General features: G+C 42.8%; 1 protein-coding gene across 10 annotated transcripts in view; it reads right to left on the bottom strand.

The window, feature by feature from the left end:
* SLC26A8 (solute carrier family 26 member 8) overlaps nucleotides 1-23,699 on the bottom strand; it is a 138,534-nt gene that overhangs the window by 50,060 nt on the left and 64,775 nt on the right. For 9 of the 10 annotated variants that reach the window (XM_033917323.1, XM_033917322.1, XM_033917331.1 and 6 more), the window contains exons 8-9: nucleotides 17,615-17,697; nucleotides 104-251 (exon numbers count right to left, since the gene is read on the bottom strand). In XM_033917323.1, coding sequence (XP_033773214.1) covers nucleotides 104-251; nucleotides 17,615-17,697 — 231 coding nt within the window. The remainder of the gene's footprint in view (nucleotides 1-103; nucleotides 252-17,614; nucleotides 17,698-23,699) is intronic. The other variant, XM_033917324.1, reaches the window with a different exon arrangement.

Here is a 23,699-nt window from a genome sequence, read left to right as displayed (position 1 = left end):
ACAAACACTGACTGCAGTGTCCACAGGGATTGAAGTGTGTATACATTTTTCTGGGCACATTGTTGTTGTTTTTTTAGATACCCAGGCACATTTTGGTGCTGACCTGGCTGCTGTTGATGCCATAACCATATTTGAAGGCAAACAATCTCCCCATGCAAAGAAGAATGGAGTAGCTCACCAAGGCCAAAGCAATAGCATCAATAAAGACAAGATGTAAGCTGGTAAACTGTGGTATCATAGGAGCTACAGGCCTAAAAGGACAATAAAATGTTAGTACACTTAATACACAAGATATTTAAGAAAGCATGAATGCTGAAGCAGGTTGAAATACAAAAGCAGAATTGCTTCTAGTAGATTTTATACAGGGCTAACCCAAGGGTATGTACTGCCCTAGACAAACCTTCAGTCATGCACCCCACCTGTTTTGCCTCCATGGGCAGCTCAAGGCCATACACCCTCCCATGTCCAGTATATCCCCTTCCCCTCTATATTCCTCCTCCCAGATAGCTAGCATCCCCCCTTTACCTGCTTTCCCACAGTGGTCACCCACCTCTCTACGGTGACTAGCATCTCCCCTTTCTTTCCCTCCTTAAATGGTCTGCAATCCCCTTTCCCTTCCCTATCCATCCCCAGGTCAAGCATTTCCCCTTCATCTTCCTATCCCCTCCCACCTCCCATCCAGTATATCATCTTCCATTCCTTCTCCTGCTCCTGGGTCTAGCTCTTCTCCTTCTTCCTTTTTACATGGACCACTCCAAAAGTGCTCTGCACTTACATGGCATTTTCCAGTAGAGGCCAACACAAGTGCTGTTATATCCTTCTCTCCACTGATACATTTCTTGTCAGGGGGAAGTTGGGGCACAGCAGCACTTGAGCTTGGGATTCTACTGAAAGACCCCATGCTGGTGCAATATATTTTTGATAGCAAAACAGGAAATATGAAAGATCCTAAATCTTAAAAATATTGATGTCACCTACCATATGAAGTAATCTAGAGACCAGATAAGTGAAACCTTACATGTTGATAATGTGATTATTGTTGAAGAAGGGTTTCTACATAAATTAGTCTTGCATTTTCTGCAACATTTCTAAGGGAATTTTAAAATAGTTTTTTTGAATAAAGTTTATTTACAATTGTAAGGTTGGGGGTAGAAGCATATGATTACAATTGATGAGGATTGGTGAAGTGGGTACTGCAATAGCAGGAGCTATAAGAGGCCCCATGATCCCTTTCTAATCGAGATTCTGATGCTTCTCCCCTTTGGGTGCTTATTAAGAATTTTTTTGTTGTGATTAATATTTAGTCATCTAGAAGATCTTTTCCATTTATGATTTTTTGATATGGATCAGTGATTTTTATTTGAATGATGATCCTTTTGGACATTTCATGATTAAAAAGAAATTATTACTACCTATGTTCTCTCTATGATGTGCAATATATTTTTGAAGCAGCCCTGATAGTGTTATAGTGGCAAAATAGAGAAGGGGAGGGGCTGAAGATGCTGGATATGGGACCAGGGGAAGGAATGGGAGAAAGGATGCTCTTCTGCCATGCCACCCCTCCCCACTAGGTCAGCTAGTCTAATTATCTAGTTCACAGTGAATATACAAAAAAAATTAAAGGGAAAAAAAGGTGGAGGAGAGAGGGCTCTTCTAAATCAGAAAGGGGGGGTCTTCAAAGAAAATGAAAGAGAAAAAAAGGTGGAGAGAGGGCTCTTCTAAATCATGGGGGGTGTCTTCAAAGAAAATGAAAGGGAAAAAAAAGATGGAGGCGAGGGGACTCTTCTAAATCCCAGCCACAACCACCAAGCTCGCACAGCTTTCACTAGCTTAGAACACTAGCAATTAAAAAAAAAAACACAGGGAAGGTGAAGGAGCAGCTGAGACAGCAGAGGATGCAGGGATCCAGGCCAGCAGGCAGTTTTCCGGTACTCACGTGGGCAAACAGCACCTCCATCTCTGATCTGGCTTCCTCCTTCTCCATAGCCTGCTACCACAGCACCTAGCAGGCGTAACCCAACCCAGAATTTCCCCCGAAAACCACGCTGCCAGATTTCCTGTGTGATTGGGGCTGCTACCACTTCCTGTGTGGGCACACTGAGAATTGTAGTTTAAAGTGCTGGGGCTCAGCCAATCAAGAGCGTGTCTTGTGCTACACACCACACCCCCAGCGTTGCCCTTCTCCCTCCCAGCGGACCAGCCCAGCTCAGCCATGCGCAGGTTCTGGAGCCTTTCCTTTTGGCAGCGGGACCCCTTGTTCTCAGTGCGAGGGGCTGTCGGCATGGCAACCGGCAGGAGCATGCCAGGTGCGAGCCACTCCGGCTCATGACCCTTTACCCGCTGTGTCAGCCTGACAAATTCAGCAGGCCGGATATGGCCCGTGGGCTGTAGTTTGTCCATGTCTGCTCTTAACTGTACCGTTCCTTTGGGTTTTTGCAGCCCAAATGCATGACTTTGCATTTCTTAGCATTAAATTTTAGCCACCAAATTTCAGACCTTTCTTCAAGCTTCGCCAGGTCTTTCTTCATGTTATTCACACCATCCGGGATGTCTAAACTATTGCAGATTTTGGTATCATCCAAAAAGAGGCAAATCTTACCCGACAGCACTTTAGCAATATCGCGTATAAAAATGTTAAAAAGAAAAGGTCCAAGAACAGAACCTTGAGCCACACAACTGGTAACATCCCTTTTCTCAGAGCAATCTCCATTGACCATTACCCTCTGTCATCTTCCACTTAACTGGTTCCTGACCCAGCCCATCACTTTGGGGCCCATCCCAAGAGCACTCAGTTTATTTATTAGATGTCTGTGTGGTAAACTGTAAAAGGCTTTGCTAAATCTAAATACACTACATGTAGTGCATTCCCTCTACCCAATTCTCTAGTCACCCAGTCAAAGAGATTGATCAGATTTGTCTGACAAGACCTACCTCTACTAAATCCATGTTGTCTCTGGTCCTGTAATCCACAGGATTCCAGAAACTTCACTATTCTCTTTTAGAAACATTTCATTAATTTGCTTACCACAGAAGTCAGACTTACTAGCCTGTAATTCCCTACTTCTTCTTTACTTCTGCCTTTCTCCAGTCCTCCAGTCCCACTCCCGACTCTAGAGATGCATTGAAAAGGTCAGTCAGTGGATCCACCAGAACTTCTCTAAGCTCCTTCAGCACCCTCAGATGTACACCATCTGGCTCCATCTGGCTTTATCTACCTTTAATTTAGCTAGCTCCTCATGAACAGAACCCTCTGAAAATTGATCGGGGTCTATCACTCCACCATCCCTATTCACATTTGTCTTCTGCTGTCCCACTCCCGGATCTTCAGCTGTGAACACAGAACAGAAATATTTGTTAAGCAATTCAGCCTTTTCTTGATGAGCTTCTACATATTTCTCCACTTCACTTTTGAATCTCACAATGCCATTTTTGTACGTCTTCCTATCACTGATATATCTAAAAATTAATTTCTCTCTCCATTTTACCGTGTCAGCTATTTTTTCTTCCATTTGTATTTTTGCTTTCCTGACTTCTCAACTAGCCTCTCTTAACTTTTCCAGATATTTTTGCTTGTCTTCTTCTTTCTGCAATCTTTTGTAGTTTATGAAAGCTAACTTCTTATTTCTTACCTTCTCAGCTACTACTTTTGAGAACCAAAGCGGCCTTCTTTTCCTCTTACCTTTACTTACTTGCCTCACAAAAAGATCTGTCACCCTTACAATGACTCCTTTCAGTTTTATCCACTGCATTTTTCTACTCCTTCCATACATTCCCATCTAGATAACAATTCCTTGATGTAATCCCCCATCCAAAAAAAGTTAGTTTTTTTAAAATCTAGACCAAAAGCAAAGGTTCTAGACTTTTAAAAAACTAACATATTCATTGTGGGTATTCTGAAAACATATTCATTGTGGGTATCTGGAAAACCTGACTTAGCTGGGTGTGTTTCATAGACTAGGCTGAAAAGCTCTGTTCTAAGTGGATACCTATTCTGCCTAGTGGCAAGTCCAGCCATGATTTTATAAAATAGGTTATAGAGTATATGATGTACTAAGTATTTTTATGATTTAGTTTTGTATGAGCAGTATTGCTCTTCTTGATTTTTTAATGTATTCCAGGTAAGGCAGTTCCCATTTTACGAACATCCGACTTACATCGGATGTTCATAATGAACGGGGGTCCTCTTTCTACCTTCGGTGTTCCAACGTGCCCCTCTCCCTCTCCCTCCCTCCTCTGTCCCAACGCGTCCCTCTCTCTCCCTCCCTTCATTCTGTACCCTAAGTATGTGCCTCCCTTACATGGATGTTTCCCTTCTTCTGGCCAACTCCCTCCTCCTTCCAGCTGCAGTCATTTCTCTGCACAAAGCCGTAGGCAGCGGCTCCTACGTACATCCTGCAGCTGAGTCAGAAGCCTTCCCTCTGACGTCGGAAGCTCCTCCAACATCAAAGGGAAGGCTTAGGGCACAGCTGTGGACACACATATGAATTGCTGCCTGCGGCTTTGTACAGAGCAATGACTGTGGCTGGAAGATGAGAAGGCAAGAAGAAGGTAAACACCTGTGGGAGGGAGGCACATACTTGGGTCACAGAATGGAGGGAGGGAGGGGGCATGTTGAGACTCAGAAGGAAGGGAACACAAACTTCGGACAAAGGATGGAAGGAAGGAGGAAGGGGAGCATGGACAATAGGATGCAAGAATGGAGGGAGTGAGGGAAAGAGATGATGAGGTGGGGGAGGGAATAGAAAGGGAAAATTAGGTGTCTGAGTGAGAGGGAAAGAGAGATGGTTCACATGGGGAGATGAAGAAAGAGGAGCATTGTTGGACATAGGGAGGGAGAGAGAATTATTGGACATGGTGGTGGGAGAGGAGTGTGGTAGAGATGCATGGGGAAGAGAGAGATGAGAAGGAGAAATGTTGAATTTGGTGGTGGAGAGGGAACAGTGGGAGGGATGGAAAGGAATGCAAGAGGGGGCTCAAGGTTGAGAAGGAAGAATACTTGGACCTGAGTTACATACAAATTCAACTTAAGAACGGTTAAAAAAACAAAACCCGTTCTTAACTTGGGGACTGCCTGTACATTCAAAGTAAGAAGCTTGTGAGGGAGTAAGATGGACTATTAAATGATCAAGGGATAAAAGGGGCATTAAGGGAGGATGAAGCCATAGCAGAGAGACTAAGGCCATTATTTTAGAACAATCCTGACTTATACAGTAATTAGCAGCTTTTACACATGTTAATGAAAGATAGCACTGTTACTTAACTGTAACAGGTGTTATCCAAGGACAGTAGGCAGATATTCTCACATGTGGATGATGTCATCCACGGAGTCCGGTACAGACTATCACTTTTAAAACATTTTTGAGTCTTGAGACCACCCCTACCGTGCATGCACCGATGCCTTCCTGCCCAATGTCGGCTCACGGGACTATCAGCTCAGTTAAAAAGAAGCTAACTAGGAGAGGGTTGTGAGACTATCTGCCTGCTGTCCTCAGATAACAACTGTTACAGATAAGTAACTGTGATAGGACAAAGACGCACCATATTCTCACATGTGAGACTCCCTAGCTTCAGGATAAGGGTGGAGGGAAGTTTGCATTCAAATAGAGAATTCATTTTGTAGAATTGCTTGGCCAAACTATTCCATCTGGAATGATTCTCCAAACAGTAGTGAGATATGAATGTATGCATGAAGGACCATGTAGCTGTTTTTCAAGAGATAAGCTACTGAAGTGGCCATAACTTGAACTTTTTGTGCAGTGATACAACCTTCCAGCCCAAACATAGAAAAAAAAGATTCAGTTCGCCAGCCATAAGGAGATGGTTCTCTTGGTAGCAAGAGTTCCAAGTCTGTTTGCATCAAATGACAGGAACAATTGAGTAGAAGTTCTATGAAGCTTGGATTGATCCAGGTAATAAGCAAGAACACGTTTACAGTCCAATTTGCACTAGCTCCAGCTGAATATTTTTACTACTGTAATTGTCTGTTGCTTATGTTTGACTCATTCCTGCTGTACACCGCCTTGAGTAAATCCCTTCAAAAAGGTGGTAAATAAATCTTATTAAATAAATAAATAATACTTTACTCCAAGGGCATGGATTTGGGTTAATGGGTTGTTGTCTGATCCATTTCTGACCAGGAAGGGGATACGACAAGGTTGCCCCTTGTCCCCCATGTTGTTTATGCTGATGCTTGATCCGGTTATTTGTGAAATTTTGGCTAATCCTGGTATTTAAGGATTTTCCTTGGGAACTGCAACTTTTAAGATAGCAGTATTTGCAGATGATCTCTTGGCACATGTGGAGTCTCCCCATAGCTCTGTCCCAGCTCTGTTGGAGAGCCTACAGGAATATAATGATTTTCCTGGTTTTAATTTAAACTTAGATAAATCGGAGGCTTTGGTGTCTAGGACAGAGCTGTGACAAGAATGGGGGAACTGCAATGGGCATGTAACTTTTTTAGATATCTTAGAATACTGCTGACCATGCAGTTAGAAGACTTGTATCAGCTTAATGTGGATAAATTGTTGAAAGACACATCTTAACAGCTGGAATGCAGAAGTAACTTGCTACTTTCTTTAATGGGTAGAATCAGCCTTTTCTGGATGGTGGTTTTCCTAGATGGCTAGGGGAGGGGTGGGGAAGGAAATGTAAATTGAAGATGGGATATTTTTAGTATTCTTGAGGCCGTGGGGGCTTGGGAGTTCCTTGCCTCAAGTGATACAATCAAGCGTGTTTATTACAACACCTACAAGATTGGGTGTTAGATTTGGAAGATTTTACCCCACTTCATGGGAATATCTTTTTTGCTCCTTGGTATTTTTATTCTTTGCTACATGCCACTCCCAACAAGCTGCACTCTGTATTGAGTAGGAGCATCCTATTAAGGCCCTTGAGATCTTTGTGGAGGAATCTGCTGGCATATTGGCATCAAAATCCCAATAATAATAATAATAACAACAGCTTATATACCGCAATAACGTGAAGTTCTATGCGGTTTACAAAGATTAAGCAAAGGTACAAATTGATTGACTTTAAGAGGGGAGTGACCTTTTGCCTATTGTGGGTAATGTTGACTTCAAACCTGGATTGAATAATGTGGTCTTTTGTAAGTGGAAGGATCAGGATATTTTTTTGCTAGAACACCTCCTTAAAGAAGATGGGACACTTTACTCATTTCCAGATTTTCAACAAACAATGGCTCTTGGTTGAGATAATCAATTTACATATTCTGAATTCAAACATTATGTGGTGGGATCAGGAAGGGTTGCATTCACACTTGGGTAATAGAATCTGCAGGGGGATGCATTGGAGAGAACATCTGTTTCCAGTCTTCATAAGGCATTGAACACTTTTGTGCGCTGTAGTGACTATTCCCCCTTGTTGGAAGCTTGAATTAAGAACTTAGCATATCAATTGGTGCAAGTGGATTTTTGGAAATTGATTAGGGAGATTTCTAGAATAAGGTTCAGTACTGAATTGTAGGAATGTCAATATCAAGTTTTATGTAGAGTGTATATTTCCCCAAAACAAGCTCATAGAGTAGGTTATTTATTTATTAATTCAATTTTTTATATTGTTCTCACAGGAGAGCTCAGAATGTTTTACATGAATTTATTCAGGTACTCAAGCATTTCTCCCTGTTTGTCCCGGCGGGCTCACAATCTAGCTAATGTACCTGGGGCAATGGGGGGATTAGGTGACTTGCCCAGGGTCACAAGGATCAGCGTGGGTTTGAACCCACAACCCCAGGGTGCTGAGGCTGTAGCTTTAACCACTGCACCACACTCTCACTGCGCTAGGGTTGTCAAACGTCGGTCCTCAAGGGACGCAATCCAATTGGATTTTCAGGATTTCCCCAATGAATCTGCATGAGTTCTACTTGCATGCACTGCTTCCATTGTGTGCAAATAGATCTTATGCATATTCATATAGGGAATCTGAAAACTCGACCTCATGAGGGCCAAGGTTGGACTCTCCTGTACTACATCCTATTCTAAATGTAATCTCATAGAAAGCACTTTGATTAATGCCTTTTGGGGTTGTCCTTATATTCAAACTTTCTGGGCTGAACTTAATGATTATTTAGGATTACTTCTAAATATGTAGAAAGAAGTGATTCTCAATCAAACATTGATTATGGAGTACAAGGTAGAGGTTCTAAGTTATTAGTGAAGAAAGCATATATTTTTGGGGAAAATGCATTTTGAACCATTGGCTTTAGGAGATTGCCCCTTTATTTTGATACCAGAGGAACAAATGTCATGTCTTGATGTTTTGGGAATCTCAAGATGTGAGGAGGTCCCCAAAGAAACATGAGAATATTTTTATTGGTGTGGAATGAGTATCTCCACAGCATACTCGTATACTGTAGTTTAGCCCTTAACAAATTTTAAGATGGACTATAATATTATTGACAGAAACTCTACAACCTGAAATGTCCTGTTTACCTAAATAGCAGGACTGTCTATTGAGTGTTAAATATATAGCGCTGCGTATGCCTTTCAGCGCTATAGAAATGATAAAGAGTAGTAGCAGTAGTAGTATACTACCTTGGATATTGTACTTATATTAACTAGGACAGGTTGCAGGGATAGGGGTGGGGAAGGGGAGGGAGGGAGAAATAATCATCAAGATATGAGCCATTGAGGAATAATTGGCTGAAGGCTATAATAGTCCAAGCCTTGGCCTGCCTTTGGTCTCTGTTTGTTTGTTTTTTTGGGGGGATAACATAGTAAATGACAGCAAATAAAGACCTGAATGGTCCGTCCAATTCGCCCAACCATATACACTATAAAAATTAATAATTTAATTTAAATGGTTCTTTTTCTTAGATTATTTCTGGGCCAGAAACCCAGAGCTCTGCTTGGTAGTGTGCATGGAGGGGCATTTTCGATAGGACATATAAGTCTAAAGTTGGATATTTTGGGTAAGACGTCCACAAACCCAAGAGAAAAATTGTCCATTTTCAAAGCTGCCAGACGTCTATCTTTTATTTTTGAAAATGACCTAGGTATAAGTTTTGGTCCTTAGAACATCTATCTTTTTTGGCCATTTTCAAAAATAAAAACGTCCACGTGAAAAACGCATAAAAGCAAATTTTGTAGACATACCCAACTACCTTGTCTGATCAGGGCAGAGAAATCCCCATCAGCTGAGCCAGTTTCGTGGATTCCTGCTGGCTCAGCTGAATGAGATTCCCCCTGCCAGGATCAGGCTGGTTTGGGCCCATGTGCCTAAGGCCCTGCCCACAGAAGGGGCCTAAGGCAATTGGGCCAATTCCGGTTTGCCCAGACACCTAAGGCCCCATCTGTGGGCGGAGCTTGAAGCGCCTGGGCCAATCAAACCCTAAGGCTTGCCATTCTGAGGATGGCGGGCCTGCCGGACGAACAGGCTTGGGGCCCATTCATTCAACTTTGTTAAGTTACAGGGGGGGGGGTGTTGGGGATGGGGGTCGCCAGGTTGGGGGAGTCACGGGATTTGGAGGGGCCATCTTGGGGGGTGCATCGAGGGCAGCAGGGCCTGGGATCCCTCCTGCCCATATCTTAGTGGGAGTGGGGGATAAGGGGTTTTGGCATGGCAGGAGGGGTTGGGCTCCCTCCGATCTTGCCACAGGTGTGGGTGGGGGTTTTGGTGGGGCAGGAGGGGTTGGGCTCCCTCCTGCCCCGATCTTGTCGCAGGTGTGGGTGGGGGTTTAGGCAGGGCAGGAGGGGTTGGGCTCCCTCCTGTCCCGATCTTGTCACGGGCACGTGTGGGGGTTCTGGAGGGGTTGGGCTCCCTCTTGCCCCAATTGTGTCGGGTGGGGGTGGATCGCAGCAGGAGTGATTGGGTAACTCTCTTGCCATGATGGCAATCGGCCACCCCCCCCCGAACAGCAGCACTTTGAGGTGAGGATCACGATCCCTGAAGTGCTGCAGTTCGGGAGGGGTGACCGATCACCGTCATGGCAGGGGAGATGAGCCATCTTTCTTGCCGCAATGGTTGCGGTGGGGGGTGGGCAGGTTGCCAGGGCTGCTGAGATCATCGCGGCAGCCACGATCAGCTCAGCGGCCCTTTTTTTGGCACTTATACCTGTTTTCACTTGGTCTGAGTCAAACATATACCGTATTTTTCACTCCATAAGACGCACCTGATCATAAGACGCACCCTAAATTTAGAGGAGGAAAACAAGAAAAAAACCCATTCTGAACCAGACTCTGCACACTCTGCACACAACCCCACACTCCTTGCCAGGCTTTGCACCCTGTCCCCCCTCCCTGCCAGGCTTTGTACCCTGTCCCCCCTCCCTGCCAGGCTTTGTACCCTGTCTCCCCCTCATGTGGTCTAGTGGTAGGCAGGGACAGGGCACAGATGTCAAGGCAGATGACTTTTTAAAATATGTAATGTCACCTCAGTAACAACTATAGAAAAACAGACAAATATAGTGCAAAATATAGACAAATATAGTGCAAATATAGACAAATATAGTGCAAATATAGTGCCTATATATATATATATATATATATATAGTGCAAATATAGACAAATATAGTGCAAAATATAGACAGCAGATATAAATTCTCATAACTGACATATTTTGATCACTAAATTGAAAATAAAATCATTTCTCCTACCTTTGGTTGTCTGGTGATTTCTTTCTTTCCTTCCTCAGGCCCAACAATTGTCCCTTCCTTCCTTCCTCCTATGTTCCCCTCACTGCCTTCCAGCGTTTGTCCTCTTCTGCCCCCCCCAGCCCACCAGCCCGCCTGTTGAATTCAATTACATCCCGTTGCTGCTGTTGTGAGGATACATCATCCCCGACGTCAATTTAGAGGCAGAGGAAAGGCCTAAGCTGGTGTTAGATATGTCTAAAACCAGCTTTGGTTATGGGTACTTGGACGATCAGGCTTTTTGATTGTCCAAGTACCCATTTAGGCCACTTTGTAGACTTTTTTTTTTATTATTATGAGCCCCTTAGTGTGCAAGGGAAGTCTCATTTTGCCATGCAAGTTAAAAAAAAAAAAAAAAAGAAAAAGAAACCATTATTCCTTCACATGGCAGTAATAGCTTCCTCCCTCTTTGGCTCAGATCTGGCACTAAAAAGCACAGTTACTTACCGTAACAGGTGTTATCCAGGGACAGCAGGCAGATATTCTTGACTGATGGGTGACGGCACCGACGGAGCCCCGGTACGGACAATTTTAGAGTGATTGCACTCTAAGAACTTAGAAAGTTCTGGTAGGCCGCACCGCGCACGCGCGAGTGCCTTCCCGCCCGACAGAGGCGCGCGGTCCCCAGTTATGATAAGCCAGCTAAGAAGCCAACCCGGGGAGGAGGGAGGGACGCAAGAATATCTGCCTGCTGTCCCTGGATAACACCTGTTACGGTAAGTAACTGTGCTTTATCCCAGGACAAGCAGGCAGCTATTCTTGACTGATGGGTGACCTCCAAGCTAATAAAAGAGGGATGGAGGGAAGGTTGGCCATTAGGAAAACAAATTTTGTAAAACAGATTGGCCGAAGTGTCCATCCCGTCTGGAAAATGTGTCCAGACAATAATGAGATGTAAAAGTATGAACTGAGGACCAAGTGGCAGCTTTGCAGATTTCCTCAATGGGCGTGGATCGGAGGAAAGCTACAGATGCTGCCATAGCTCGGACTTTATGGGCTGTGACAGAACCTTCCAGTGTCAGTCCGGTCTGAGCATAACAGAATGAAATGCACGCTGCCAGCCAATTAGACAACGTACGTTTCGAAACAGGACGTCCCAATTTATTTGGATCAAAGGACAGAAAGAGTTGAGGGAATGATCTGTGAGGCTTAGTACGGTCTAAATAGTAAGCCAGAGCCCTCTTACAGTCCAAAGTATGTAAAGCCTGTTCACCAGAATGAGAGTGAGGTTTTGGAAAAAAGACAGGCAGAACAATGGATTGGTTGAGATGGAATTCAGAGACAACCTTCGGGAGAAACTTTGGATGAGTACGCAGAACCACCTTGTCATGATGAAAGACTGTAAAAGGTGGATCCGACACTAGTGCATGGAGCTCACTGACCCTCCTGGCAGAGGTAAGAGCAATAAGAAAAAGCACCTTCCAAGTGAGAAACTTGAAAGAAGCAGTAGCCAAGGGTTCAAATGGAGGCTTCATTAAAGCGGAAAGAACTACATTAAGATCCCAGATAACAGGAGGGGCTTTAAGAGGTGGTTTCACATTAAAAAGACCCCGCATGAACCTGGACACTAAGGGATGAGCTGAGAGGAGTTTTCCATGGATTGGCTCATGAAAAGCTGCTATAGCACTAAGATGGACTCTGATTGAAGTGGACTTGAGGCCAGAGTCTGACAAAGAAAGGAGATAATCCAACAATGTCTCCACTGCAAGGGAAGTGGGATCATAATGATGGAGAAAACACCATGAAGAAAACCGTGTCCACTTCTGATGGTAACATTGAAGAGTGGCCGGTTTCCTGGAGGCATCCAGAATTGAACGAACAGGCTGAGACAAGAGTGTATCATGAGAAGTCAGCCCGAGAGATACCAAGCTGTCAGGTGCAGAGACTGTAGGTTGGGGTGTAGGAGAGTTTCCTGATGCTGAGTAAGCAGAGAAGGATACAGAGGCAGAAGAAAAGGTTCCCTGGAACTGAGTTGAAGTAGAAGGGAGAACCAATGTTGCCTGGGCCACCTCGGAGCAATCAGAATCATGGTTGCTTGATCCCTCTTGAGCTTGAATAATGTTCTCAACATGAGAGGCAGAGGAGGGAAAGCGTACAGGAACAGATTGGACCAATCGAGGAGAAAAGCATCCGCTGCCAGACGGTGAGGTGAGTAGAGTCTGGAGCAGAATAGGGGCAGCTGATGATTGTGCGGAGCTGCAAAGAGGTCTATCTGAGGGGTGCCCCATTGAGCGAAGATGGATTGTAGAGTTACCGGATCGATTGTCCATTCGTGAGGTTGGAGAACTCTGCTGAGCTTGTCCGCTAAGGAATTCTCCTCTCCCTGAATGTAAATAGCTTTCAGGAATAGATGGTGATTTATGGCCCAAGTCCAGATCTTTTGGGCTTCCTGGCATAAGAGGCGAGAGCCCGTCCCACCCTGTTTGTTGATGTAGTACATTGCAACTTGATTGTCTGTGCACAACAGGACAACTTGAGGAAAAAGAAGATGTTGGAAGGCCTTGAGGGCATAAAACATCGCTCTGAGTTCCAGGAAATTGATGTGACGCTTCTTTTCCTGGGCAGTCCAAAGACCTTGAGTTTGGAACTCGTTCAAATGAGCTCCCCATGCATAAGGGGAGGCATCGGTGGTGATGACTAGTTGATGAGGAGGTTGATGGAACAGCAGACCTCTGGACAGATTTGAGGATACCAACCACCATTGTAGAGACTGACGAAGAGATGATGTCACAGATATGTGACGTGAGCAAGAATCCGTCGCTTGGGACCACTGGGTAGCTAGTGTCCATTGAGGAGTGCGCAGGTGAAGACGTGCAAGAGGCGTGACATGAACTGTGGAGGCCATGTGACCCAAGAGAATCATCATTTGCTTTGCTGTGATGGAACGCTGTGGAAGCACCTGCTGACATAGAGAGTGAAGCGTTTGAAGACGATTGGACGGCAGGAACGCTCTCATGAGGATTGTGTCCAAGACAGCTCCTATGAATTGAAGTCTCTGAGTGGGGATGAGATGAGATTTGGGTAGATTGATCTCGAACCCCAGAAGTTGAAGAAACCTGATGGTTTGGTTGGTGGCCAGGAGAACAGTCTGAGATGAATTGGCCTTTATCAACCAATCGTCCAGGTAAGGAAAGACCTGAAGGTGGTGAGATCGCAGGAAGGCAGCCACCACAATCAGACATTTGGTGAATACTCTCGGAGAGGAGGCAAGACCGAAGGGTAGCACCTTGTATTGGTAATGACAACGATTGATCATGAAGCGTAGGTATTGTCTGGAGGCCAGATTGACCGGTATATGAGTGTATGCTTCTTTGAGATCGAGAGAACATAGCCAGTCGCCTTGATTTAGAAGAGGATAAAGAGTGGCTAGAGAGAGCATTTTGAACTTTTCTTTGACCAAACATTTGTTGAGATCGCGGAGATCTAGAATTGGTCTGAGATCTCCTGTTTTTTTGGGGACTAAAAAGTAACGGGAGTAGAATCCCTGTCCCTTTTGATCTAGAGGAACCTCCTCTATGGCGTTCAAAAGGAGAAGGGATTGAACCTCCTGGAGAAGAAGGAAAGACTGATTGTGCGAAGCAGACTCTTTTGGTTGACTTGGAGGAGGTAGAGTTTGAAAGTTGAGAGAGTAGCCGTGGTGGATGATGTTCAGAACCCACTGATCTGACGTGATAAGTTCCCAACGGCTTATGAAATAAGAAAGACGTCCTCCTATAGGCTGTGGAAGTTGAGTAGGAGGGAGAAGACTGGCTATGTTCTGGAGAACCAAGTCAAAAGGGTTGAGTAGACTTTTGTGCAGGAGTAGATTTTACCTGCTGTTGTTGCTGAGGTTGTCTAGCAGCTGGACGCTGTTGCCTCTGACGCCTAGGTTGTTGAGCAGTTTGAGGCAGAGGGCGAGCCACAAATCTACGTTGGTAGGTTGATTGTGGACGAAAGGGCCTAGTTGGTGGAGGCTTCTTAGGTTTAAGAAGCGTGTCCCATCTGGTCTCATGAGCTGATAATTTCTGGGTAGTGGAGTCCATGGAATCTCCAAACAGCTCATCCCCTAAGCAAGGTGTATTGGCTAGCCTATCCTGGTGATTAACGTCCAGTTCTGAAACACGAAGCCAGGCTAGCCTTCGCATGGCCACTGAGATGGCCGTGGCTCTGGAGGTCAGCTCGAAAGTATCATAGATAGATCTTACCATGAATTTTCGAAGCTGTAAAAGAGATGAACAAGTGTGGTGAAAAGCAGACTTTTTCCTATCAGGAAGATATTTCTCAAAAGCAGTGATATTTTGTATTAAGTGCTTAAGATAAAAAGAGAAATGGAATGCATAATTTCCTGATCGATTTGCTAACATAGCATTTTGGTATAGCCTTTTACCAAACTTGTCCATAGATTTGCCCTCTCTGCCAGGAGGGACTGAGGCATATACACTAGCCCCTTTGGACTTTTTCAAAGTGGACTCAACCAAAAGGGACTCATGAGCTAATTGGGGCTTGTCAAACCCAGGAATAGGAATGACTTTATACAAGGAATCCAACTTTCTAGGCGCTCCAGGAATAGTTAAAGGAGATTCCAGATTTTTATAAAACGTCTCTCTCAATATATCATGGAGAGGGAGTTTAAGGTATTCCTTTGGAGGCTGGTCAAAGTCCAAGGCATCAAGGAAAGCCTTGGATTTCTTTGACTCAGCCTCCAAAGGAATGGAGAGAGAATCACACATTTCCTTCAAAAATGAAGAAAAGGAAGATACTTCTGGTTTAGAGGAGGCTTCTAAAAGAGACGGGTCCTCATCACCAGAAGAGCATTCTCCCTCCGAAAGAAGAGGATCCTCCGAGTCACCCCATAAGTCAGGGTCTCGAACCTGAGAACTCCGGTCTCGAGACTCTGGAGTGGAAGGCTCTAAATGCCGGGACTTGTGAAGAGACTTCCCTGACCTGCCCGATTCGGTACCGGGAGATGCTACAGTACGCACCGGAGCCGAAGTTTGTACAGCTTGATGGTGAGCTCTCGGCTCCGGCGCCAGAATCGGCATGGAGACCGAGGAAACCGACTGTACCGGTACCGATAGAGTGGACGTCGATAAAATAGGACGGTCCACTATCGGTACCGGTGGCTCAGACCGGACTGGTACCGGCAAATTCGATGCCAGGGCTGGAGGTAGGAGGTGCTGTAGCTGTTCTTTAAGTTGTTCCTTCAGAACAGCAGCTATACGCTCCTCAAGGGAAGGCACCGGTACCGTCTTTTTCTTTAATGGTACCTTCGGTGCCGCTCTACGCTCCGAGGATGAGGACCCCGATGTCGAGGGGCTCACCTCTATTGGAGCGGAGCGCTTCCGTGGGCGCCTCGAGGTCGACAGAATTGGACTCGCTGCCATCGAGACCGGAGGACGCTCCAACGGGGAAGGCTTCTTAGCCGGCTTACCTGGAGTCGACACCGCCGCGGTATCGCGTGGTGTCGATGATGTGGGTGCCGACTGCGCCGGTGCCGATGTCGGTGCCGGTGTAGAATCAGACATCTCGGCACCAAACAATAATTTTTGTTGAATCTCTCGATTTTTAAGAGTTCTCTTTTTTAAAGTTGCACAGCGGGTGCAGGTTGACGCTCGATGGTCGGGACCAAGACACTGGAGACACCAATTATGAGGATCAGTTAGTGAAATTGGTCGTGCACACCGCTGGCACTTTTTGAAGCCGGGTTGGGGGGGCATGAATGTAAAAACGGCTTCAGCCAAATCGAAGGCCGAGGCCTCGATGATGGCTAAAGGCCCCGCCGGGGCAAGGCCGAAAAACAGGCAAAAAAACAAAAAGTTTTTTTTTTTTTTTTTTTTTTAAGAAAGAAAATAAAGAAAAAAGGAAAGGAAATAATATTCCTCAAAAAGTTTACGCGAGCGGGAAGTTCACAAAAAATCCTCTCACAACAGCCGTTGAGAGAGACGCGTCTTCTTAGCTCCGCGGAAACTAAGAAACTGGGGACCGCGCGCCTCTGTCGGGCGGGAAGGCACTCGCGCGTGCGCGGTGCGGCCTACCAGAACTTTCTAAGTTCTTAGAGTGCAATCACTCTAAAATTGTCCGTACCGGGGCTCCGTCGGTGCCGTCACCCATCAGTCAAGAATAGCTGCCTGCTTGTCCTGGGATAAAGGGAGTTTCAAAAAGGGCACAGCATATCTAACAGTGCTCTCACCAACATGGATGCAGGCACTATATTGGCAGTGACATCTAAGGTGGTACACCGCTTGCAGCCTTTGGACTTACATTTTTAAAAAAATCGCTAAAATCTTATCTTTTTAAAGATGCTTTTAACATTTAAATTTACCATAAATTTAAAATGTGCTCTAGTTTCAACCCCCCCCCCCAATTCCTTTTGTATTTTCCTTGTTTGTCCATTTCTTCTAAGATAAATTGTAACTTTTCCTCCTTCCCTTCCTTCTCATGTTTGTATTAAATTATAGAATTTTGTTATTTGGTTTGTTTTTATGTAATTTATGCTATTTTTTAAATTTTGTTCATCGCTTAGTAATTCAAATAGGCGATTCATCAAATGCTAATAATAAACTTGAAACTTGACTGCAGCTCAATTGCAATGACACCTTGGAACATATACAGTCCCGGTCCTTGCTCTGCATCGGTAAAGGAAGGACTACAGAGCTGCAACTATTGGTCTCTGGTTCCATAACTTAGGGTCCAGCACTGAAATATTTGGAAAGAAAGCTACTGCTGGTGAAAAAAAATAGCTATTTTTGGCTGAATATTTACCCCGAATATACCTGTAGACAGTGTAGGCAGTCTGAAAATTGCTACTGCCCCCCCAAATAAAAAATAAAGTATTAGTTCAGTTCTATTAATAGGTCATCTTACTTTTACAATTTCTTTGCTGATCTTTATTTTATGTATTAAAATTAACTAATCTGGTGGCCACATTGCTTCATTTATGTATGGACTCTTTGTTACAATGATAAAAGAGAAATTAAACAGATTACTTACATAATGGAAATCATCCCAGCAATATTTAGTTGGTGTTTATGACCCAGCTCAAATTTGCTGGACAGGAAAGTAAAGGTGAGAATCTATATAAGGAAACAGGATAAACAGATCAGGCTGACTTAGTGAGTGTCAAGTTCAGTTTGTTATAGTGTTTAAGTTTAAGTTGATAGCAACTAATCAGAAAAGGGGCACACAGTTCACATACAAGAAATATTTTCAAAATGGGGTACAAAGCCTGAGTTGCACACTCAGGGCCTCTTCTTTTAAACTGCACTAGCAGTTTTTAGCACGGGCCATTCAACATGGCTCACCGCACTACAAACTGCTAGCATAGTTTGATAGAAGAGGCCCATAGTATGAATGCAATAAGTAAGTATTATTAGCACATCTGTAACTCATATCTCTTGCATATATGTTCTGAATAATGGGAGTCACAAATTTATAGTTTATTAAAATTTATCTCATGTACATTATCCCAAATCCTAGGAACAGCAGGTGTCTTCCCATTTAGAAGTGGATAGTGAAGCAAGATCAACAAAATGATGCCAATGTCAAATATCTGTTAATAATAACAAGCTTTTGATGATATTGACAGGAGTTGCCATCCAACAAATAACATATAATTGGAAGGATTGTAAAAGACTGAATTACTGTTTTTGGTGGAATTCAGTTTGTCACTAATATAAAATGCGTTGGCAGTTCAAAAAGGTTATTATAATAAATTTAAGGATGTGTGGGGACCATTATTAAATTATTATAAATGAATAATTTACACTTTTCCCAATTTTAATACACATGTGGATTTGGGGTGGGGGGAGTTTCTTGGTTTTCCACTAAGAATATATATATGAATGACATAAGATATTATTTTCATGTGGTATATTTTAGTTATATATGAATTTGGGAGGGGGGTGGGGGTTAAATCTTCTTGTTGTATGATATTGTAGATTTTCAAGTGATGTTGTATTATAATTGTTTGATATTTACTGTATACTTAATGTAAGTTATAAAATGAATAAAGAAATTTAAAAAAAAAAAATGATGCCAATGGTTTGAGCTAGTTACTGCCATTACAGAAGGGTCAAAATCTTATAGAAACATAGAACATAGAAATATGATGGCAGATAAAGGCCAAATGGTCCATCCAGTCTGCCCATCCATAGCCTCTGCTATCTCCTCTCCCTAAGAGATCCCACGATGTGAGCACGATTACTGCATCTTGGCTCAACATATGGTACCTTTTGACGCCAATAACTCACACAAAGGTATACATTTTCATAATAATATTTATTCAATTTATATCAAAATTAAACTTGAGGTTAAAATTAATATTAAAATGACAATTAATTATATGCATTTTCATAAAACATAACCCCGTAATTATATTTTGCATGAGGGAGACCTGTTACACATGAGACAAAATTGTCTATGCACATAGAGAAAGATCTCTACAGAATCAGGGATGTGTAGTTGCTTATATAATTCTAACACGTCATCACTCCTAGCTCCAATCCTTAATCAGCTCATCCCCTTAGAACAGACATGGGCAACTCCAGTCCTCAAGGGCCGGAATCCAATCGGGTTTTCAGGATTTCCCCATTGAATATGCATGAGATCTATTTGCGTGCATTGCTTTCAATGCATATTCATTGAGGAAATCCTGAAAACCCGATTGGATTCGTTGCCCATGTCTGCCTTAGAAGATGGGATTAGTTCAAAGAAAATTCCTTAAGCTTTGAAAGATAAAAAGCTTAAAGAAAAGTTTATAAAGTATATTAGTTAAATATACGTATTTCTGTTATAACTATTTCTAAAATTTTCTAAATATGTATTTAGAATTATACAAAATCATATAATAATATGCACTCTTAAAAGGAAAACTCCTTAGCACCACTATCTTAGTGTAATAAAGCTACCAATTTACCAAAGGAATACAAAACTTGTTTTTAGAAAGAAATGATATATCTTATCCTTAAACAGTATCTTTTTATAGGAAAGCAAAAGATCCTTATTCTCAAAAGATTCCAGGAAGAATGCATTATTGAAGATAAACAATAATGTTGTCCTTAGAAAAATATATGAAAATATCTTTCATGAATCAGCATATCTTTCTAACCTTAATGCTGGATTATAAGTCAAGATAATTTACCTTTACCATTCTGCCTATTGTTTACTAAAGAAGTATAAAACATATTCTAAACTGAAATACTATTAGTCTTAGGCCCAGATTCACTAAAGATAGTGATTCAATCACTGTTGGCCGATTTTCTGGCCGATTTTGAAACAGCGATTGATTCACCGGCAGAACACCCCCCTGCCCACCAAACACCCATGCTTAAAAATATGGCAGGAGGGATGCCCACTCCCTCATGCCATCAGCCCCTCTCCTTCCCCACCCCAAATAAAAAACAAACAGCAGGAGGGATGCCCACTACCTCCTGCTGTCAGAACCCCACCACCTCCATCGGTCTGGCCCTCTCGCCGGTACCTTTATGTTGGGAGCACAAGGGGTGCTCAGTCCCTTCTGCTCCTCCAGCCTCCAGCAATGCAATGCGGGCCTTAGGTCTGCAGCAGTCGGGTTTTAGGATAGTAAACCTGATTCAAAAAATTGCCAAGCAAATGTAAGTGAATCAATCGCTTGGCTATTTTGCATGGGGTTTTACTAATTTCCATGGGTTGGATCGGACAATGGGGAAAAACATGCAGTTGGCCATTTAGTTAATCGGGTGGGTAGCCAGTGATTGTCGCTAAACCGAGATCAAAGGTTATTTCTTAAAGTTAAAACAAAGCAGCCTTCAAAGATAGAAAGATAAATTCTATAGCCCATCCCCTCCACATTCCACAGACAGCCTCCATGGCAAGTGGTCTAAAAGGTAATAAAGATAAGCAAAAGTCAAAGGCCCCCTACTAGTAAAGGAACAAAGAGGAAAGCTAAAGGTCAACTAGGTCAAACTGCTAATTTCTTCCACATACCAGTTTTAAAAGTTATATATATTCTCGTCTTTACTCCTTACAAATATTATTCCCAGTCTTCCAAATTCACTCATATACACTTACACACTTGGGCCTAAGGGTTTTCATTTGCTCTTCCATTCATTGAAAACATTATTAAATAAGTAAAACTTTTAGTTATCTACAGTCAACCTGAGAGTCAAGTGCCCATCCTTGAGACTGAAGCTGATCCAAATGATTTTGCAAAATTTCAGAAGAATCAAACACTTTAGTGGACTTATTTAATGTTATCATCAACTGTGCAGGGTATTGCAGGCCGAAACGAGCTCCCCTTGACTTCAAGCGTGGTTGCATTGCAAGGAAAGATTTTTGTTTCCTTGCGGTTGTTTTAGTGAGATCAGGGAGTATTAATACTTTCCTGTCATCGATACGCAGACCTGGATGGTTTCTGACCGCTGTGAGAACTTTTAGTTTGTGGAAATCTTAGTAGTTTAGCAACAATTGCGCGAGGAAAGGGTTGGTTTTGCCGAAGATGAGATGGAACCTGGTGGGCTCAGTCTATATCAAATTCCTGTGAAAGATCCAGTTTTAGCACTTTTGGTAGACATTTTAGTAAAAAGAGTAACTTATCCGATGATCATGATATTGTTGCACCAGCTTCCATTAGCTAGATCTTCCAAATCCTTTTTTTTTTAATATTCTTTACTCATTTTTAAAACTTCAATTGTGCACAAAAGATGATGCATTTACATAAATTAATATCATTACAGCACAATATACTTAATAGAATAAAGACAAAACTTATTTTCCCACCCATTTTCAATTTACTAGATCTTCCAAATCTTGATCCAATTTTTTTAATGCATCTGTCAGTGGTTTCCTGATATCGCACTATTTCCAGCACGGAGTTATCAGCACATGCTTCCATTTATTCAATTCTCAGCTTAAGCGCTGATAAAGATGTGTTAATTGCTGCCAAGTCTTGAGTTCTTTAGTAGTCTCGAAAAGCTAAGAAGATCCCTGAGAGCTCGCATTTCCTAAATCATGATTATGGGTGCTGTGGATGGGAAGACTGGATGGGCCATTTGACCTTTATCTGCCATTATGTTTCTATGATGCTGTTTGGAGAGGAAGTCATTGTTTCTGGGGTTTGCAGATCGTACTTTGTCCACTTTAGGCCAGATGGTAGGTTGTTTGAGGCATCTAACTTCGCTGATTTAGAAGTGGATATGATCAAGAAGTCAGTCGTTGAGATTTAAGTTGTGAAGACGTTGGAAAAAAAAGTATGATTTAGTATTGCAGGACAGATAGATGAAGAGAGAAAGATTCAAGCGTCCATCTTGCACCACATCTTGCATCACATCTAGCACACTCACTCTATTCAATTCTCTAGTCACCCAGTCAAAGAAATTGATCAGATTTGTCTTACAAGACCTTCCTCTTGCGAATCCATGTTGTTTCGGATCCTGTAATCCACCTAATTCCAGAAACATCACTATTCTCTGTTTTAAAAGTGTTTCTATTAATTTACTTACCACTGAAGTCAGATTTACTAGCCTATGGTTCTCTACTTCTTCCTTACTTCCAATTTTGTGTAGAGGGACCACATCTGCCCTTCTCCAGTCCTTTGGTACCACTCCCGACTCTAAAGAAGCATTGAAAAGGTCAACCAGTGGATCCGCCAGAAATTCCCTAAGTTCCTTCAGTACCCTCGGATGAACAACATCCAGCCCTATCATTTTGTTTCCAAGATTCCAAGATTATTTAATATATCGCAATGGCAAAACATCTTTACAGTTTACATATGATAAAAATAGTTTAAAATAATTTTAAAATTAAAATAAAATAAGAAATAGAACTACATAATTAATAGTAAAGTAAGAAAAGATAAAATTAAAAGATGAATAAATGCTCCCAATTTCAGATTAATCCTCACGTAGCTCTGCATTGATCAGGAATTTATTAATTTGTCAGCCAAATGCATCCACGAACAAAAAAGTTTTTTAAAGAGTTTTTAAAAACATTCAAGTTTAGGTTCTAATCAAATATAATTTGGAAGAGCATTTCCAAAGATGTGGACCATTAACTGAAAAAATGTGATCTCTAATAGATTAATATGTAATGTGTCTTGTACAAGTAATCATAAGATTCTGCTGAAGAGAATGAAGTGTACAAGATGGTAAATATGGTATCAGATAATTTTCAAGATAGGAAGCAGATTGATTAGTTTGCGTCATGTCTTGAAAACTAAAAGTAGAATCTTATATGTTAAATGATGTTTAATCGGCAACTAATAAGAACATAAGAAGTTGCCCCCGCTGAGTCAGACCAGAGGTCCATCTTGCTCAGCGGTCCGCTCCCGCGGCGGCCCATCAGGCCTAGTGCCTGAACAGTGATCCCTGATTAATTTTATAACTTACCTCTAATCCCATCCCTATAATCTACCTCTACTCTTATCTGTACCCCTCAATCCCTTTGTCTTCCAAGTACCTATCCAAAGCTTCTTTGAACCCCTGTAGCGTGCTCCTGCTTATCACATTCTCCGGTAGCGCGTTCCATGTATCCACCACCCTCTGTGTGAAAAAGAACTTCCTAGCGTTTGTTCTAAACTTCTCCCCTTTCAATTTCTCTGAGTGCCCCCTTGTACTTGTTGATCCCCTTAATTTGAAAAATCTGTCCCTGTCAATTTTTTCTATGCCCTTCATGATCTTGAAGGTTTCTATCATGTCTCCTCTAAGTCTCCGCTTTTCCAGGGAGAAAAGCCCTAGCCTTTTCAATCTGTCAGTATATGAGTGGTCCTCCATACCCTTTATTAGCTTAGTTGCTCTTCTTTGAACTCTCTCAAGTACCTCCATGTCCTTCTTGAGGTACGGCGACCAGAATTGAACACAGTACTCCAGGTGCGGGCGCACCATAGCACGAAACAGTGGCAGGATGACTTCCTTCTTTCTGGTCGTGATACCCTTCTTAATGATACCCAACATTTTGTTTGCTTTCCTTGAGGCTGTTGCACACTGCGCCAACGCCTTCAATGTTGTGTCTACCATCACTCCCAGGTCTCTTTCAAGGTCGCTCACCCCTAGCGCTGATCCCCCCATTTTGTAAGTGAACATCGGGGGTTTTTTCCCTATAT

This window comes from Geotrypetes seraphini, chromosome 13, assembly GCF_902459505.1.
Source record: "Geotrypetes seraphini chromosome 13, aGeoSer1.1, whole genome shotgun sequence".
NCBI classification, from domain to species: Eukaryota; Metazoa; Chordata; class Amphibia; order Gymnophiona; family Dermophiidae; genus Geotrypetes; species Geotrypetes seraphini.
The sequence above is the reverse complement of the archived record's forward strand: the minus strand, read 5'-3'. Positions and strand labels throughout refer to the sequence as shown.